The sequence below is a fragment of the Manacus vitellinus genome, unplaced genomic scaffold, assembly GCF_001715985.3.
Source record: "Manacus vitellinus isolate BGI_N305 unplaced genomic scaffold, ASM171598v3 scaffold_44_pilon, whole genome shotgun sequence".
Classification (NCBI taxonomy): domain Eukaryota; kingdom Metazoa; phylum Chordata; class Aves; order Passeriformes; family Pipridae; genus Manacus; species Manacus vitellinus.
The window spans coordinates 3,668,158-3,688,306 of record NW_021940565.1 but is presented as its reverse complement, the minus strand read 5'-3'; the positions used below and the strand labels follow the sequence as shown (position 1 = coordinate 3,688,306).

At 59.4% G+C, this 20,149-nt stretch overlaps 1 protein-coding gene across 1 annotated transcript; it reads right to left on the bottom strand.

Annotated features, from left to right (window-relative positions):
* Nucleotides 1-4,575: 4,575 nt before the first annotated feature.
* On the bottom strand, nucleotides 4,576-19,294 carry CRIP2 (cysteine rich protein 2). The gene is made up of 8 exons (XM_018079114.2): nucleotides 19,180-19,294; nucleotides 9,540-9,634; nucleotides 7,576-7,633; nucleotides 6,923-7,063; nucleotides 6,677-6,745; nucleotides 6,171-6,265; nucleotides 5,830-5,887; nucleotides 4,576-5,688 (listed from the first exon to the last, which is right to left on the bottom strand). The coding sequence occupies exons 1-8, from the start codon at nucleotides 19,220-19,222 to the stop codon at nucleotides 5,621-5,623; spliced, it is 627 nt and encodes a 208-aa protein (XP_017934603.1). The 5' UTR covers nucleotides 19,223-19,294; the 3' UTR covers nucleotides 4,576-5,620.
* Between the last annotated feature and the right edge of the window lie 855 nt (nucleotides 19,295-20,149).

The window sequence follows — 20,149 nt, the reverse complement described above, 5'->3', positions numbered from 1 at the left end:
GGAAAGGCCTTCTGGGAGTGGGGGACTTGGGGAAGGGTCTTAGAAAGAGGTGTTCTGGGGGTTTCTGGCACACCCACCAGCACGCTGCCAACTGCTGCTGTAGATCCCCCAAATGGTTTGAGCCTGAAAAATACGCTCACTGCCACACCAAAACTTGATCTGCCCTCAGGGACGCAGTGCAGAGTCCATCCTGCCATGGGCATGGGCAGTCACATGGCTGCTTCCAACTGAAACTGTAAAAACGCTCCCAGGCACATTCAGGCAGCTGGCTGCCCACAGAGGCCCTTGTCAGGTCAGCTCTCACCCTCAGAGCCAAGGCGTGAATTATCGTCACGCGGTTAATATTACACTGCATGAGCAATAACAAACACGGAGCCGTGGGCCAGCTCCTGGGCTTGGTGGGGATGGAAACAACAGGGCTGCCCATGGTGGGCTGCAACTGGGACATGTCTGGGATTTCCATCAGTAGGACAAAAGGGTGTGGCAGACCTTAGCCGCCTTTCCAACCCCTCCAAGACACAGCTCCATGGAAAATCTCCAATTTCATCCAGGCACCGCTCCCCCAGTCTCCCTGAGTACAGTCTGGCCAAAGTCTCCACTACCATCTGCTCTTTTCTGCAAGCTTTCCATTAGCGGCAGCCCAAGGAAACCTCCTGGCTAAATCCTGCTGAGGGAGGATTTGGTGCATTTTCCTGGCACAGCCTAGCTGTTTCTATTGTGGCTATCAAACGGAGCCGGGATTGTCAAGGAAGCAACGCCTGCTGCTTTGGAAAGCTGCCCAGTGCCTGCAAAGCATTGCGTCTGCTTGCCTGGAAGATGCACATGGATGCTGGGGATGGGCAGGGAGCGTGGGCACCGCTCAGGGACTGCTCACGGGGGACCTATGCCAGGGATCACCTCCCCAGCACTCCCTGCCCTGGGCCACTCACCCAGCAGTGCCATTTGTCCTGGGCTGAGTCCAGGCTGTTGATGCCACACCTTTTATTCCTGGTTAAAAATTCACAGGAGGTGAGGCAAAGGGGTGCAGAGGTGTTTGCTCTCTCAGCAACACTGCTCAGCGTGGTCACACCATGGCAGTGGAGCAGGAAGGGGAGAAGGATATGGCTACTGTGCTCTGACACACCCAGGCAACACAGAAGGCCAGGACAGAGCAAAAAAGAGGAGAGGGAGAGCAGGAGCCGCAGGCTTGCACACCCATTAGCAGCCTGCATACCATCCCACCAGCACAGGTATTCCTCCCCCAGCAAGCCTCCCAGGGCCTTAAGGCCCCCAAGATGGTCCCCAACTACTCACCCCACATGGGTGATGCAGAGATCAGCCTACATCGTGGAGGGGTTTCCTCATGGATGCCCCCAGGCAGTAACAAGCCGGGCAGGCAGCACCGTCCTTGCCTGTGCCACAGCCAGAGCCTGCACCAGCAGCTCAACCCTGCGTGACAGCCCAGTGTGCTGCACTGGCAGGGGGGTTTAGAACCCAAATCCTCCTCTGCTTGGTTTTGTGCCTTTCCTTCTCCTTCATCCCTGCCTGCTCTCCTACACCCTCTCCAGTATTTACACCCAATAATTCAACCTCCTGCTGGGACCAAGCCAAAGCTCATCCAAGCCAGGGAGAGCCACACCATTGACTTCAGGGAGTATCTGAGCTGGTTCTCGGCCCTTGTGGAAACAAGCTGTGCTTACTCGGTCGCTTTTAATATCCCATCTTAAATCACATCTTCCAGCACTTCATCCCTTTTGGCTCCTGTTTATTGACTTCCCAGCAAATGTTTTAAATCTGTCTTGCTTCGCTGTCCAGCTGTGCTGCTCTGGCCCACAGCACATCAGAGCCATGCTGTCCTGCCATCTCCCTGTATTTTGGGACCCCTCCACACCATGGTGGTTGCATCTCCCATCCCTGCATGGAGAAGGGTCCCTGCATGGACTGGCTCAGATGCTGTAGCACAGGGCTGCCTTCATCATTCCTGCCCCCACCAAGTTCTTTCCTGGTGTTTTCCATGTGTGTAACCTGCTGTGCCTCTCTGGGACCAGCCTTTTACACTCACCACCCCTTTTCTGGGTTACTAGGGACAGCACAAGCAGCACCCATTTTTGGTAGCATGGGCACCCTCAGCCTTCTGTTGAGAAGCACTACTAGGTGACAATCCTGCTCTTCCAGCAGCTATGGGGTACCTGGAGTGGCACCCATCACCCAGGCTGGCACCCATAGTCTGGGCTGACACCCTTCACCAGCTGGTGGTATCCCTGCCCTGTGAGTAGCTCCAAGGCCAGCTCCCTGCTGAGCTCCACTGGCTCCCAAGAAACCTGGGAGCCAGCAAGTAAAATTCCCCGGGAGAAGTTCACAGGGCTTGGGGAATTTCCAAGCAAAGCTGCATCCACTTTATTCTCTATTTTGCTCTGTACCCTGGAGAGCATGTCTGTAATCATCAGAGCCTGTAACTTTTTTATCCCACTAGTGAGTCCAAGCTGAAAAAAAATAAAGTATTTGACATCCCTGAGGGGAAGGATGTTTTCCAAGCCTCAAGTAAAGGAGCATTTTCAGCTCACATAGGCCTCCCAAAAATAAATACAAAAATGCACCAAGGATTAGAGGCCAGAGCTGCCTTCTCTGCTTGAGCAAAGTGCCACTCTGTGCCCTGGCCCCCACACTGACCTGGTAGCACAGGCACTGCCCCAACCCCTCGGCACACACACAGATAATCCCACATGGGATCCCAAAGCCCTGCTACAGCCTCCAGGTTCCTGGTTTTAACAGATTTAACCTGGGGACTACTTTTTGTCACAAGGGGTGCCCAGCCCCACCCCTCCACCTCAGAAGGGGGGAACATTTCCCACCTGGAGCCTGAGCAGCCAGCTTGTCCCCTTTGGGGTAGCAGGATGCTGTGACAGATGCAGGCTTCCTGGCACCCCCTTGTGCAGCAGAGCTGAATTTTGTCTATTTTTAATTTCATTGCATTCCTACAGTAAAACTCTCATGGGGAAAAGAAAATGTAAGCAATAAAAAAATAAATAAATAAAATCCTGTGTTTGATGGCGACTGGAGGCACTGGAGAGGGGCTCTGCTGCTTGGCCCCCCCCTCAAGGGGCCAGGGCCAGTGCCCACAGTGGCGATGCTGTTAGGGCTGCTGGACCCAGGTGGGTGCACAGCGTGGAGCCAGATGGGTGCTGGGGAGGAAAATTAGCCTTTGCAGTCCATCAGGGAAACTCTCTGCTGCAGGGGATTGCCACAGGCTAGAAAAGAGGCTGCCATATTAAGCTTGTTAATTAATGATGGGAAATAAAGAGTTGTAAGGAGAGATGGATTCATGCCAAGGGTTTTGCTGGCAGCTGGTTTGGATCCCAGATGAGTGGTGGGAATCCCCCCATCTCAGCACTGCTGCTGGTACACAGGGCAAACCTGGCAAATTTGGGCTGTGAGGGCCCAGGTCTGTGCTGCAGGTCAGGGGAGGAGCCATGGCTCTGATTTACACAGCAGCCTTGTCCCTAAAGCATCAGAGGGGTCAAGTCTCTATGGAAACACCACCAAAACATGAACACACAGAGGCCATTCCCTGGCCCAGGAACTGCACTGCTGAGCCCTCTGTGCCTGGGAAAAGGCTTCATGCTGCTGGGATTGCTGCCGGGAGGGGAACACTGGTGGCTCTCACCCCCACTGCTCTGCCCAAGCCCAGGAATGTGGCTGCGGCCACAGGCTCCCTGCTGTTCCAGTTCTGCAGTGCCCACTGCATTTCCCAGCTGTGCCCAGGTGAGAAGCAAGGCCAGGGACTGTGGCTGGCAACCACTTCCCCTTCTCCTTCATGGCAGTGGAGCAGCTCCAGGGCTGGGGCTACTCCAAGGATGCAAGATATTGCAGAGACCACCAGGTCCCCGTTTTCCCCAGAAAGGGGGCCAGAGGGATGCCTAGGTCCCTGGGGGAGGCACAGCCAGCAGGCAGCATAACCGGGCTCTTGCAAGAATGTGATGGAAGGGAGGAGCCAGAGCAGCAATTCCCAGAGCTGGTGTTTGCCTTGGCAGCACCAGTCTCTGTGCCTTGCTCTCCAGACACCAAGCTCCTAGGGGGAATAGCTAGATGTCTAAAACCAGACCTGGCAGCCATGCTGGTATCTGGCTGGGGACCTGGCGGCTCCCAGGGGTTGGGGATGGAGAGTGGCCCACCCTGTATTCCTGCCCTGCTGCTGCCAGGCTGAGCTTTCCCACTGGCAGCCCTGCTTAGGTACTGCGCCTGCTGAGCAAGCCCAACCTAGGGAGAACAGTGTCACCTGCTCCGTAACTTTTCTCCCAGTAGTCTTCCACCCTCCAAAGCCAGAGATCTCATCCCATCCCATCCCACCCCAGCTGCCAGGGCAGCACAGCCTCCTACAAGCCCATCATGCTCACAGCCCAAGGAGCAGCCATGGCTTGCACTGCACTTAGAGGAGCTCTGGCCTGGGCAACTAAGGCTCAGCTGGCGCTAAGGCTGCTTGGTCTGGCCCCAGGAGGAGCCAGCTGGGATAGGATCATAGTGGCAGGGTTCCACACTGTCCTAGGACCAGGGGGATGCTCTATGGCGTGCACAGCTTCCCCCACCTCCACCCAGAGCTGAGCTGCACAACGCATCTCTCAAAACCTTTATTGTCAGCAAATAACAAAAGTCAGCCCTGCAGCAGCACAGGGAGCTTGGAGAGAGCAGGGTGTTGGCACCCAGGGCTCACTGCCCCTGCGGGTCCCCCACACCAGCCCCTCCCCAGCCTCCTGGGCAGCAGCAGGGGGGGTGTGCACAGGGGTGGACGGGTGAGATGGGGGCACGTGTCATTCTCCAAAGCAAGGGGCACATTTACAACTGGTTATAAATAAACAACAAGAAACCTCTGGCTCCAGGAAGCAGGCAGGCATCCCACTGCCAAGCCTCCAACCCAATGCGCTCTGTCCTCCAAAGGTGGGGAGAGCCCACTCCACCAGGGCTGCAGCTGCCAGGTGCTCCCCAGCACAGGCTCTGCCTCCAAGGGGGTCAGGCTGGGGAGGGCACCAACCTAAACCAGCCAGCAGAGCAGGTTGGGCACTTTCCTGGGTGCACCTACAGGGATTCAAGGATGGGGATGTAGGGAGGTGCCAGACACAACAGCGGACAGGGTCAGCTGTGGACCCTGGGGAGAGTGGAAGCCAGGGCATGGAGCCCAGGATGGCCAGAAGGGCAGAGCTGCAGATGGCACACAACCCCAGCAACTGGTGAGGAATAGGGCTGGGCGCTCTGATCCCCAGCCCCCATTCCTGAGTGCTGCGAGACTGCATGGAGCACCTCCTGACACCATCTTCCCCCCATCCCGAGTCCCTTGGGTGCCACCTGCTGTCCCCTGCACACGGTGACATCCCCACACCTGCCCTGCTGCCTCCCATGCTTGGGAGGGCTGGTGGGAGGGCTGGGGAGGGCAGAGCGCATTGGGAACCACCAGAGATACCTTCTATCTTTGCCTTTAAACACTGAAGCTTATATTAAAGACTATGATATATAACCCACGGGCAGGGCTGTGGAGACAGCAGAGAGGGCACAGCTCCGTGGCCAGCCTGGTGAGGGTCTGCTCTGGCTGTGAGCAGGAGGTTAGTACGGGGGCACAGAGCGTGCAGGCAGGCAGGAGGGGGGATGCCATCTAGGGCTGGTTCTTTGCCTCGGGGTCTTTGTCGTAGATGTAGCTTCCCACAGCTCCAGTGTTGACACCTGCACAAGGGAAGATGCAAGAAGGTAAGGACCTGCGTGGATGTCTCCTCTGGGTGGTGACATGAGCATCGAGAGTAGCAGCCCAGGCAGGGCAAGTGCCTCTGGACTGGCTCCCCACCCCACATGCCCCCAGGCACTCACCCTTTGGCCCAAAGAGGATTCCGTAGCAGGGCTTGTGGCAGTACGGCTGTCCATCGTGCTGTGTGGGGCAGAGAGAGAAGCATGTCACCCAGGGCCAGGGAAAATCCAGTCCCCAGGACACGTCCCCCTGACTGGGCATCTCTCCTGCTCTGCTCGTCCCTGCAGACAGCCCAGCACCCCCAGCACTCCCCCAGGAGCTGAAGAGCTGCTCCTCACAGCCCTGCCCTCCTGCAAAGGCAGGGGCTGCCAACTGGGACAGCTGGGCACAGCTCAGCTCAGCCATACCCCACTGGCATCCCCGTGTGTGCTGCCCAGGGATCCTGGGGCTGGGACACCCTTACCTCAGCATGGCCCCCCGGGGTCAGTGTCTTGCTGCAGCGCTCGCAGCGTAGGCAGGGACGGTGCCAGTCCTTCCCCAGTGAAGTCACCTTCTCAGCTGGAGTGGGACAAGGAGGGAGGGTCACACCAGCTCCTTGCAGCATGTTCACGGGGAGCATTCCCCGTGGGGATGTCACCTCCACATTCAAAATCCCAAGAGAGCCCCGTGCAACCCAGCCTCCCACATCTCTCCAACCCCTCTGCTGTCTCGCAGGTGACAGATGGTGGCCAAGGACAGTTATTACCACATGGGAGGTCACAGCAGGGGTACGATGCAGATAAAGCCCTGCACCCAGGAGTACATTCAAGAGGACCCACTCCTGAAGGCTCCTCAGGCACATCCCTCTGCAGTCCCAACCCTAAGCCCCAATTCCAGCCACTCTGCATGCCCCAGGGGTCCTGCACAGAGCCCCAGCACCATGGGCCGTGCCACTCCGAGGCATCACCCATTGCCTGCTCACCACCTTACCAAAGTAGACTCTCTTGCCACAGCGAGGGCACATGTTGGGCTCCCCGGTGAAGGTGGTGACACTGGAAGCTGGAAAAAAAGAGGTCATGGGCATGGGAAGTGGTGGGACATCTCAGCCAGGACACAGAGGTGTGGAAGGTCCCCCCATACAAACACTGCACCCCACACCATTGCCAAATGAGGTGGCTTTGGACTGACTGCCCATATGGCGAAGGGCCAGGCCGCCTGTCCTTTCCTGCCCCTCACCTTTGCTGGGTCCCTTGGGAGGTGCAGCATTCACCTTCCTCTCCTCCACCTTCACCGGGTGCTCGATGGGTCCCGGCGCAGTCTGCCCCTCGATCTGCGGCTTGTCATAGATGTACGACCCGGCACCGCCAATGTTCACCCCTGCAGGGGGGCAGAAAGAGACTGCGATGACCTGGGAGCACTCGGGATCGCCATCCTCCCCCCAGCCCCCTGTCCCTCCTCCCTCAGGCTCACTGAGCCAAGGGCCAGCTCAGTCACTGCTGCATCTCAGCCCCGCCTTGCTTTCTCCTGACCCAGGCTTTCTCCAGCCACATTGGATAGGAGTGAACTCACCTTCTGTCTGAATGGGAAATTTTGTTTTCATACATATAAAAAAAAAAAAAAAAAAAAGGCAGCTGTCGGGATGGATCCCTCCCTCCTTTCTTTCCTTCCTCCCTCCCTCCCTCCCTCCCTCCCTTCCTCTCCAGCAGCTCTCCTCTCCCTCTGCGCAAGGGAACAGCAGGGTTGGGACTGCAATTTGCTGGCTTGATGCTCAGCCCATGCTAGCCTGGCTCCTGGGATGTTTTTGGGGCTGCCAGTGGGGATTGAGGGGACCTGGCCCCTCCTGCAGCCCTGAGCACAGCTGCACAGGTCTGGGGGGGGCACAGACGTACCTTTGGGGCCAAAGAGCGTAGCATAACAGGGCTTATGGCAGAAAGGCTTCCCATCGTGCTGGGGAGAGAGGGTTAGTGTTAGGATGCTGAGCAGTGACCACAGTTCCCACAGGATTGCTTTCATCCCCCACTGGTGTTCAGAGACCACCATGGCCCTGCCAACACCCCAAAACACACCCAGCTGCAGGTCTGAAGTGACAGCCTCACCTGACCACTCAGAGATTCCAGCAGTATAAACACTCAGGCTGTTCTGTGTGTGCCATGCCATGGGGCTGAAGCACCAGCACCTTGCAGCAGCTCAGCCAAGAGGCATTTTTAAGCCCCGACCCAGCGGTGTGCCACTGGGACCCAACAAGGCATCACTTCGCCCTCTCAGCATCCTGTGCACAGTCAGGCCATTACTGGGGGCACAAAGCACCATGAGAGCACTGAGCTTCGCCTCCCCCTCGCCTTGGCCTGAGATCAGAGGCCCTGCATGGGCGCTGGTCCCAGCCCAGCTGCTATCGGCCCCACTATCGTCTGGGGCGATTATCACAGGAAGGCATGAGGCAGGCGATAAGCCCCGGAGCTCCCCACAGCCATTTCTCATGGGCCAGCTGGAACAGAGTCCAAGAGAAAAGAGAGAGTGTTTGTGGCTGGAGCAGGGGGCCAGCAGAGCTGCCATACACACTGCTCTGTCTAGAAAACCCACTAGAAGCCTGTTCTCAGGCAGGAACACACCCCACTGCCTGCTCGGCTCCACTCAGCATCTCAGCCCTGCTTCTGCCCTGTGCTCCTGCCCTCCACCCCCTCTGCTGCAAGGCAAGGACTCCTTGCCCAAAACGGGCAGGGTGGTAGGTGAGCAGAGGTGCTGTCCCTTCCCTCGCCTCCCTGTGCAGTGCTGTGCCAAAGGCGAGGGTTGGGATGGCTGGAGGTAAGGCTGGGGGAGTGAGCAGGCTGTGGGCTGGCCAAAGGCAGCTATAAAATATTGCAAGGCATAAATATCAGTATAGTTGCAGCGTTACCATGCCAGAGGAGAGGGTAAACATTTAGCTGGTCTCCCTGTGACACCTTTCCAACCTAGCCTCCAAAAGGAGGGAGAAAAAGCAGGGAAAGGCCAAATCTGCTGTCGGCACAGTCGGTGGGGGCTTGGCTGCCATCCCCCATGGGAGCAGAATCCAACCTTATATGGAGAAGCAGCAATTCTGGGCTTAACCCGGCCTGAAGCACAGATCCACCCATGCAGCCCCATTCTCCCCGGCAAGACAGGCCCCACTTCCCCCACTAGCTGTTGCTACCACCACCTGCTCCCCAGCTGTGCTGGCTGCTAAAACCATGCTAAAGAGCTGGTGACACTGCAGCGTGACAGGTGCTGTGCAAACTCAGGGCACTGGGTGTCATGCTGGGGTGTCACAGGAAAAACACAGTTGCTCCCAAGCCTGAGCACCTGCCACCACTGGCATGGCACCCTCACGCTCCCAAGTGCCGGGCAGTGGCAGTGGCAGTGGCAGCACACTCCAGCACAAGCCCCAGGGCACAGAGAGCACAACTGCCAAGCTTGCATCACCATGACAACCCAGGCATCCCCGTGCTTGGTGTTTTTAACCACAGGTCAGCACAGGCTCTCAGCACCCACACGCCTTCAATGCTCAAACAAGCCTGCCCAGTTCACAGAGCCTGCCCAGTGCTTACAAGGTATGCCCAGCCCTGCCACAGCTGCTGGGAGCCCACACCCAAGTGGCACAGCTGGGACACTACATGTGGTGCCAGTACCACTCTGTGGCTTCTCCAGGGCTGTGCACAAGAGCTCTGGAGCACCATGTGTTGCAGCAGCAGCGTTTGAAGCCACGCCATGCAGTCCTGGGCTTGCATGTCACACGGACAGCTCACCCACATGGCATCAAATACCTGCCCCAGCCCTATACTTGGGAGTCCCCATGCATGCCAGCAACAGTTCCCACCCCGTCTGCCCCAGCAGCTCTTACCTCAGCGTGCCCGCCCGGGGTCAGGGTCTTGTTGCAGCGCTCACACTTCAGGCAGAACTTGTGCCAGTCCTTGCCCAGGGAGGACACCTTCTCGGCTGCAGGGAACACGAGCGAGGGGTAAGCTGCCATCCAGCACCTGCTAAAGCCCCTGGGGAAGTCAGGCTCCAGGCACCTCAGGGGGCTGCAAGTGCGGGGTGCTGCGCTTGACAGGGGCTGATCACCAGCACACTGCACACATCAGCCACACTGCAGGGACCAGGGTCTGTGCAGCCGTGAGGGACCTCTAAGCACTGCACCAGCTACTAATAAGAAAATTAACTCTATCCCTGCTGAAGCCAGGACACCCACCCGGCTGTCATACCACAGACACCCTTTCCCATGAGCCAGTCCAGCAACGGTAGCGTTTTCCTTCCTACTCCCTGTGTCTATTTTTACCCGCCACGTTACCCAGAATGACTCTGCTCCCATTCAAATATTTAGCGTTTCCATGCCCACCCCGCCCGTTTTAGTCATGCCTCCCACACACACCTCCAGCTGCTCAGGCTGCCCAGGGAGCCTCAGCCACAGCTCCAGCCCTCAGCCCGAGCTGCTCCCAGGAGGACAAGATGATAGACAGCTTCCACTGTCACCCAGGATGGACGTTTGGCCCTGGAAAACACCTGTCCCTTGGGCATGTGGGTGTTCCCCCCTCACTTCCCACCCGGGAATAGGCACAACGTGCAGATGGGTGCGTAGACACCATCCATGCATGGCCAGGAACCTGCAGAGCAACTCTCTGCTGGCACTGAACACAGTTTCAAAGTATCAGTGGGCAAATTCAGGGAGGGCGAATGCTTTGAGACTGGCCCCAAGCTGTACGTCTTCAGACGCACCCTGGGAGGCAGCACAGGCTGCCAGTGCTCCTTGCATCCCCAGCCTTGCACCATCCCTTCTCCCTCTCAGCTCCTGGGGGGTCGAGGGCTGCCTTGTGCCCCCCACCAATTCCTGTTTGCCCTCCCCCTCCCCTGCACATGTGCAGAGACAGCTGGAAAACAGTGTGAGCCCGTTAAAGCCACCGTAAAACTAAATCACGAGGGCCAAATAAAATACTTAACAAGCAAATAAAAGCGCAATCAGAGCCAGCCCCACTCTACAAGAAGACCTCCTCTGGGATGTCGGGTTTCCCCTCTAAGGACCTCAGCAAATGTCACCTGTTTGCATCAGGTCAAGATGGGGGTCAAGAGCTCCTCGAGGGCAGGTCCTGGCTTCCAGAGCCACCCTCCTCCCAAGGCAAACAGCTGTGTCCAGGGCACGCCACAGGGCCAAGATAAGCCGAAACAATGTCATCACCACCCAAAAATTCAATTCCAGCACACAGCAGGGTGGCCAGTAGCAGGGGAGGGCAGCACTAGGGGGCAGAGCCAGAGTCATTGCACCAGGGTGCAAGGGAGACCCCTGAGAGTATCCCCAAGCAAGCACGTCGAAGATGGACTTGGGGGACTGGTATCAGCTGGAAGAAGCTCCAGATCCACCCTCCAGATGCCACAGATGGGTCCAGGCTGTTGGATCAAACCCAGGTGGGAGCACACAGCAGGGTGAAGGGATGCCCCACGACAGCCAGGGTCTGTGCCTGCCTGCCAAAAGCTGCCAGGGCAAATTCTTACTGGCCCCAAGCCCAGGGACTCAGGAGGGCTCATATCTCCCAGCCCCTCACAGCAGGCAGCACATGAGGAAGGGGCCCTTCCTTTCCTCTGTAGCCCTTATCTGTCTCTGGGAGCAGAGGACCACCCCCAGGCTACAAGTACTCCCCAAAAGCAAGGGGGACACAGAGGTCCCAGCGTGCTGCTGCCGTGGGGCCATTGCAGGAGCCCTGCATCCTCCCAGCCCTCCCTGGCAGGATCAGGTCCCTCCCCAGGGTGACCGGGGAGGGAAACAGAGCGTGATGGGCTGAAAGCTGAGCCAGGGGCTCGGGGCCAAAGAACCACTCGGCTTTGTCAAAGTGGATGCACAGCCAGGCCAGGCTGCGCTGCGGCTGCGTCACCCCCAGCTCCCCCCGCCACCGCGACCCAGCGCCTTCATGGCCCTGGGTACAAAGCAAGGAGGAAGCTCCGGTCGGATGTTTTCCAGAGGTCATTGCAATTACAGCCGGTCACGGCCCACGCCAGCTCCCTCCTGCTCCCGCGATAGGAGGTGCTCCTCCAACGTCCCCCCTCCATAATGTTTTAGCAGCTGTAAATCCCTGCTCCCCCCTAAGGGATGCACCCCCCGCCGAGGCATCCCCGGGCCCCGCAGGGTAAGAGGGATCGCACTGGCACCCACAGTCCCTGGCTGGAGATGGGGCAGGAGGGAGGAGGTGGCTCAGTGCCCCATCCTGCTCCCGGGGCACAAGGACAGCCCGGGAACCACGGGGGCTGCCCCTTGCCTCCGGATGGAAACGCCACGCAGAGGATGGTCAACAAACAAAGCTGCAAACAAGGACTCCCGGGGGACGCGTGCGGGACCGGCACAGCCGGGATGGCTTTCCAGGAGGCATTGTTCGAGCCGAGCAGAGGAAGCAGCTTGGAACCACCCCAGCCCATTTCCAGGGCAGCGGCGTCCCGCCCGCGGCCACGGCATCCCATAAATCACTGCGGAGGGAAAGAACCAGCGCCCAGATTTCCTGTCACCCGGCCACATCTGCTCCACCATTGCATCAGCTCCAGAGGAAAAGTGTCTGGCCACATCCTCCTGCTGCTGGGGGGAGCCCCGCTCCGCACCCCACCATCGGCACTGCAAAAGCAGCCTGAGGATAAGCAGTGCCCGGGCTGCATCCAGCTCTGCGCAGGGAGCGTGGGATGCCACCGGGCTCCGGTGCAGATGTCGCACCACACGCAGCCTCTGCCTCTGAATGCCATGCCCCCGTCCTCCCAGCAACACACAGAGTGCACGCTCATCCTGCTCTGCTTGCTGGATCCCGCACTTGCACACTCAGCCCATGGCGAGATGCTGCACTCAAGCCAGCTGAATTTAAACCAGCTGTGCAGCACCCTCCGGAAGGGCAGAGTTAAGGGTACTTGGCTGCAGGAATTTCGCCTCTGCCACACGTGTGTGATTCGGGGTTTGCCAGCCCTGGGTTACCCACCTCGCCGTGGGTGGGCACTGGGTGCCCATCCATAATAAACCTCTCCCCAAGAGAAATGCCCCGCGGAGAGGGGGAGGCAGGGCCGGTACGTGCCCGGCTGCAGGATGTAGCTGTGAGTAGGATTTGCTCCGCGGGGGGTGTAGCCCACACTGACAAGGGACAGCACCAGAGATGGGTAAAATCAGAGGCCAGGAGCGAGAAAGCAGCCGAGGGGACTGTCAAGGCAGACTGTTCCCACAGCTCCGCGGCAGCCCCACCCCAGAGACAACGCGGCTCATCCCGTAATTATCTGCCTTGCCCAGACAAGGCAGCTGGCGCTGGCCAGAGGTGAGCGCATCTTCTCGGGATGGGAAGGGAGCATCCCTCCTTCCAGTTTCTGCGCCGCCGGCCCTGCCGAGCCAGCTCCAGGCCCTTGCACAGGTATTTCCACAGCCTGATGTCAGCACTGCTCCCAGCTGGAGGCTTATTCAGCAAAAGCAACCATAGCTGCAGCTGCATCCCTGCAAAGGGCTGGGCTGTGCGCCATCCATCCCACCACAGCCCTGGAAGGGCAGAGGGAAGGGCTGACAAAGCCCAGTCTCACAATAAGGATGCCAAATTCTCACAGGGATCCAGCAACGGGCATCCCTGAAGGAGAGGGATGCTGTCAGACCGACAGCAGATGCGCTTCAAAGCAGTTGCTTGGGAACGTGAGCAAGTTGCTTGGGAACACAAAGGAATGAATAAAAGAGAAAAGTGCAGGGAAAGGAGCCGGGTAAATGAAAACAAAGCCGAGAACCAGGGCAGCCGGCAGCCTCGTCCCCTCCCCTGTTCCTCGCAAAGTGGCCGGGAGAGGAAAAACGCAGAGGGACAGCTTAAGGATTTCCTGCCATGCCATATCATGCCGGGCCATATCCCAGCCATGCTGCCCTGCCAAGGGTCTGCACTGCTTTCCCATGTCCCTCACCCTGTCCCCACCCCTGCCCTCCTCAGGCATGGCCAGGCAGCTACTCTCCCCCATCCCACAGCTGGTGCTGACGGTTACACCGCACCGTGATTTTGTGGCCAAGACATATATATTTAGCTTCCCTGCAGCAAGGCAAGGCAAGGCAAGGCAAGGCAGCCCTCCAGCCCCAGCCACTCACTTGCTGGGCTCCCTCCAAGTGCACAACAAAGCCAGCTCAGTACAGCCTCACCACAGAGCACAGCCCAGGGGGGAACAAGGAATATCCCAGGCAGAGGCTCCCGCTTCCAGCCAACTGGAGGGACAAGATCTTCCCCAGGACCCAAGCCCCCATGTAGCTGAGTCACTCGGGTGCAAGGGAGAGTTGTTTGATTTCCAGGTGCAGCCCTAATGCACAGCATGGCTCCTGTCCACCCCACTGCTTCCTGCCTCTCCTCTGACAGAACCTCACCTACTGCAGGCACTTTTCTGGCTGTGAGCCTCCAACCTCCTGCTCTGGTTCACAGGACCAGGGCAGCCTCCAGCAAGTCCCTCTCCATTTTCCACAGGGCTTCATCAAGCAGCATCTGCATGGAATGCATTTGAGGTCAGGCAGCTCAACTGTGTATGTGTTTGTGCTGGGAGAGGACCAGCAGTGTTTCCAGCCAGGCACTGGGTTCAGCCAGGGCTGAGCCTAAAAAATCAGCTGCTTTCCAGCTGCACAACGGCCCCACATGGGAGGCACAGCAGGCAGGACCCCGGCCAGCAGCAGGAGCCTGACAGCCAGCGGTGCTTCCCTTGCCCACCACACGGCCAGGGGGGCAGAGTGACCAGTGAGAGGGGGGCACACACAGGCACACAAGCAAACCACTCCCCGGGTAGTTGCTGGTCCAGAGCACTGCGTTCCCTCTGCACAGTGAGATGCCATCTCTGGAAAGCAGTGCCAGGGGGATGAAACAGCTTCCTGGCCCATTTGGCAAGAGTAGGATTCTGGGACATGCTGGAGCAGCTAAGCCTGTCAAAGTGCCACTCCAGCCCCATGACTACTCACCTCCCCACCCTGCTGGTCCCCCCCAACTCCAAACAAGGCTTGACCCTGGGCTGTGGGCAACAGAGACAGCAGGGGGAGAGGATACTCAGAAAGGAGCACCTGCAGCACTGGTGCTCCCCACCAGCAAGTGCACATCAAGCTGATGGGAAGGTTCTCCTCTATCCACATACAAGGATCTATCCCCTACCATCACCTCCCTGGTTGCTTCAGGACCTTTGGCAGGAGCAATGGGCACCACCATCACACCATAGCCAAAAATGGCACCATGGCACACACTCCAGGCTCTGCACTCGATTGCAACATTGCAGTGACAGATTTTCCATTACTTCTTGCTTAGGCGTTCCTGCTCCGCCTTTCCTTGCCTTTCCTTTCCAGTCCCATCACCTCGCCTCTCCCCACCCCTGTGCTCCTGCCAGGGACAGGGAAGCAGGATAGGAACACAAAGATCTCTGCCTGTCTAGGAGTTGAGATATGGGTGCAGGACTTCATAATCCAGACAACAAACGGTGGTCACTCAGGACTAGCCAGGCTTGCAGAGAACAGCCTGCTAGCCCCAAGCCTCCAACACTCATGGCACCAGGATGCCAGCACCACACTGTGCAGGAGCCCCAGCAGCTCCAGCAAAGCACAGCACACATGAGTGAGGGGATCCAGAACTCACACCATCCCATTCCACCCTCTCACAGATCGTTTTCTACAGCTCGTGCTATTTTCCTGAGGGAAAAGCTCACGCTAATCAGCCTGTTCTTCAGCTTCCCACAGAGGCATCCCTCCCCCCAGCAGGGCCCTGCGCAGGGAGCAGGGAACTGGAGCATCCTTAGTTACCACTTTGCAAGGTCCACATTTGTTCTGAGAGCAGCCACCCTGAGACATGGGAGCAGAGGGTTCTCCAAGGAGCCCAGCCAGCTCCGTGCTGGTGAGCCAGGGCCATGCCAATGGCTACACCGGCTGCACTTGAAGAGCCACTTCCTTTGTTAGGGACAGCTGTAAAGGAAATCAAGCCCTCCTGCCTCTCCTGCCCCACCGTCTCCCAACAGCCAGTGCCTGGAGCCAAGGACAGCGGTTACTTATTAATTGCAGAGCAGCTTCTGCAGCTTGAATTTCGCTGGGCTGACCTGCCAATGCAGTGCTCTGCAGGGAGAGCACCCTACACCTCATGGCACCCTGTGTCCTGCTGCACTCCAAGCGTGACCACAGGGTCAGGCATCTGCTGCAGGCCCCTTGAAGCATGCTGGGCTTGGACCCTCCTTGCTTCCCAGCTGGATGTGTCCATGTCCTTAGTCCCTCTCTGGCACTCCACCAGCAACCCAATCTACGGCTGCAGACACAGCTGGGACAAGCCTGGAGCGCTACTGAGTGACTCCCATTTGCTTTTAGGATGCCCCTTTCCAAACAAATAGTGCAGCCAGCCTCCCACCAGCCCTCACACTCCCCAGCACGTGCAGCGAGCTCCCCAAAAGTCGCCCACTGCTGGACCCCACTGCACGTGTGCTTGCCACATCCCAAGGGCTTTTCCCTGCCTTGTGCTTGGGATGGGAAAATAGGAAACCCCCTGCTGCTGCAATCCCCCGCAGTTCCCTGGGAAGAAAGGACAGGAGGCGGAAAGGCTTGGCCAGGGCTCCCAGTGACCCTGCAAAACTCATTTAAGGCTAGCAATGCAAAAGGGAGCCAGGGAAATGTGGCTGCAGGAGACTCCAGTCCCTCCAGAGCTTCCTGCCAGAAGTGATAACCTAAACCCAATCCCAGGCTGCTGCCACCTGCCAGCGTGATGGGAGCTGATCCCGCAGCCGCCAGCAGTGTTGCTCCTCCAGTTAAACATTCACTTCATCCCGCCAACCTCCCCAGAGCGGGAAAGTTAGCCCTGGCCGTTCCTGGAAACAATGTCACAGACCTCAGCTTGCTTTAAAAAAAAAAAAAAAAAAAGGGAAAAAAAGCCAGAAAACTATTTTTATATTTCCCTGTGCTTTTTAAAGAAAAAAAGCTCATTCTGTAGCTCAGGAAACGCCCACATCCTCCTGACTGCACAGGGAGGAGCCCACTGGATTTTTCCAGGGAGCATGAAGCAACAGGCATGCTGGAAATGAGTTTTCCATAGGTACCCACGACTGCTGGCGCTGGGCAGCCTCTCTGGCACTGCACGGGGCTGGGAATAGGACACGGTGGCATTTCTCACACATGACCCACGGCTGCAATCCCAGGCATTCGAGAAGTTACGAGCTGCCAGCGTTCATTCAGCACAGGCAAGGAGGCTCCCGAACAAGCAGGGCTTTATGAATCACCTCCCCGTTAAGCTTCGGGCGAGCCGAGGAATTCACAAGTGATATCAAACCCTGGACACAGAGCTGCCATCACCTTCCCACCAAACCACACGGTCCATCAGGAGGAAAGCCCAGGGGCCGCGTCCCGGAAAGACAGCTCAGAGTTTGCATCTAGCTTTTATGCATTGAATAAACGGACCTAGGTTTGTTCTGCCAGAGCCTGGGCGGTTCCTCAAGGAAAAGCTCAAGGCATCAACAGGGACATGCTCCAGCCTATCTCAGCTCCAAGCACAGAGAAGTTTTTGGCTTGCTCCCGTTTCAACTCACCTGCCCCAGTCTCTCTTAGGGGCAGCAGGGGTGACAGTTCCTGGGGGAAGGTGTGGGGTAGGGGCTGCCACTCCTCTGCTGCCAGGCACCTGCCTCCTCCCTGCCTGTAGGGCAAGGTGTCCACCCCTTGCGGGGCAGGAACAGGGAGCCCCGAAGCAGCAGAGACCTACAGAAACCTACAGCACCTACAGAAACCCTTCTGGGGAGAGAGAGCCGGCACGCAGCTGGGGACATGGGGTACAGCCCTGTTCCACCCCCTCAGGAGACCCACAAGGCCCCCAGCACGGGGAGAGAGAAAGAGCACGGGCACTGCTGGGGGCTGCTGCTTCACCTCCTGGCACAGCCCGACCTCCGCAGGCAAGGGGGGGGGGGTCCCAGAGCCCAGCCCCAACCCCCCACAAAGGGCAGGCTCATCCCTGGAGAGAGAGGAGCAACTCTGACCCCGGGTCAGTGCCCAGCTGGCTGGGCGGGCACTATTTTCTGCTTAAAAGGGAAAAGATTCACACAAAGAAAGACATCCAAGGGGCCGAGCCCTTCCCACCCCCACACAAATAGGTTTATTTAAAGGAGGAAGACAGCAAATTCCTATTTCCCTGTGTTTACTTGGAGATGGCCGGAAAGGAATGAAAGCACCAGTGCCTCCAATGCTCAGGCACCATCAGGATCTTTTGGCATTTCTTCACCAAACAAACGCACTGAGGCAACAGGGGCTGGAGCCCGGAGCACAGCGGGGAGATGGGCAGGGAGGGGGGCAGGGAGGCAGCGCCAGGCCAGCTGGACTCCGTGGCCAGCGGGTCCCAGGAGGCAACTTGGGCTGGAGTGCTGGATCCATCCTGAGTCTGCAGTACAGTCCCATGGGTGCCCACCTCGAGGGTGCTCACCCAGAGGGGTCAGGTCACTCCCCGGGAAGCTCCCGGCCAGGCACTGCCGCTCAGGGGGAAGCAGGCTGGGGCAGCTCCATGGGGAGCGTCAGGGAGGCACAAAGAGCCAGCCCCTGCTCCCACCTCCACCCACCCACTCCCGGCTTTCTGCAAGCCGGGCGGCGGCGCTCAGCCCGGGGTGCCCGACGGGACACATCCCAGCCCCGGTTCCCAGAGATCCTGACCAGCCTCAACCCCAAGAAGGGCCCTCGGAGACCTGCAGGGACTCGCTGCTGCCCTAACCCAGCCAGGGGCGTGTCAAGATGGACCTCTGAGCCCAGGCGCTGCCTTTGAACAAGTCCCGTACAAACCCCAAAACCCTTAATTAGCTCGCCAGATGGGAACAACCCGCTGAGGGCTGGCTGCGAGGCCAGACAGGGAGGGGTGAATGGCACACCTGGGGGCAGGCTTGCAGGGAATCAAAGAAACCGGCTGGGAGAAGGTTTTGTTTGCACCTGCTACCGCCGGCTTCTCCTCCCTAAGAGACCCTTGGATCATGGGCTCCCCCTGCCCAGCACCCCGGCCGTGTCGGGTGGGCTGGGTTCCCCTGACCCAAGCCAGCAGGTACCCGGGGACATGAGCCACCCCATTCTCAGCACTTCAGACTGCGGGCACGTGTCCGAACCAGGGAGCACGGGAGGGTGCCCGTGGTCCTCTGTCACCCACACCTCCACCCACCGTGTCCCCTGTCCAGGGCCAGCCAGCAGCACCCCCAGGCACAGCCCGGGGATGAGGGTCCGGGGGGGGGGGGGGCGGAAGGGCATAGAGCAAGAAGGGTTCGCGGCCGCTGCCGGGGGCGCTCCGGGGAGAAGCAGCTGTGCTGGGCAGGTCTCCCGAGTGCGTCGGGAGAGGAATCCGGGAGATGCCCCCGGCCAGGGGAGGGCGGGTGTGGGAACACATCCCAGGGGAAAAGAGAAGAGGAGGCGGGGATGCACCGGGACTCGAGAAAGGGGAAGGCAGGGATGAGCGCCGGCTCTGGGCAGGGGAACCGGGCTGAGGTCCCGGCGATGCGTTTGGGCGCGGGGAAGGGGATGAGGGGCCGGGCCCCGGAGATGCGCTCACCGAAGTACACGGTCTTGTCGCACTTGGGGCACTTGGATGCCATGTCGGGAGAGCGGAGCCGAGCCGAGCCGCGCGGTGCCGAGCCGTGCTGTGATTGCCGCGCCCGTGCGCCCCCGCTCCGGCCCGGCCCCCGCCCCCGGCCCCGCCGCGCCGGCCGCCCGGGGGGGAGTATGGGGCGGGGCCGCCCGACAAGCGCCGGCCCGGCCCGGCAACGGACGGGCTCCCCGATCGGCGCGGTGCGGCACGGCACGGCTCGGCTCGCCCGGCCGGCGCGGGCCCAGCGCAGCAGGTGCCGGTCCTGGTGGGCGAAAAGACCCCGCTTGGTCCTGTCCCCCACCCGCAAGTCCAAAGTCGGCACGCGCGGTGTTCCCGAGCTGCCCTTGCCCGGGAAAAAAAAAAATGATAAACAAGTTGCATTCAGCGAGCCCGACCTTATGGGTTTTTTAGCTGCCCCGAAAGGCAACCGGCCCGAGAGCCCCCCCGGCTGCTCCGGCCAGCAGCCGCCCCCGGGGCATGAGCGGACGGTGCCGGCCCCGGGCTATCCCCGCGGAGGGCCGGGCATCTCCCACCGCCCCCGCGGGACCCGCAGCCCGGACCCGCCCAGCCCCGCTCGGCTGTCCGCCACCAAGCGCCCGCGCCCCCGGCTCCTGGCGCCATCCCGCTCCGTTGCCATGGAAACTCCCATCTCAAAAACCCCTCAGGCTGCAAAGGGATGCTCAGGGATCCGTGAAGCCATGGCGAGGCAGGACAGACCCATGGTGGGGTGCAGAACCCCTGCACCCGGGGGAGCCCCGCTGTTCCCGCCCGGCCAGATCCTGCCCCACGAGGAGGGCTGTGGGGAGCGCAGGGGAGGGGGTGTCCCGAGAAGGCGAGCGGGGCAGCAGGGCCTCTGACTGGGGTGCTCTGGGGGCTGCGTCCCTGCACCATCATCCCGCAGGCTGTGGCCGGGTGTTGGTAAACAGGACATCTG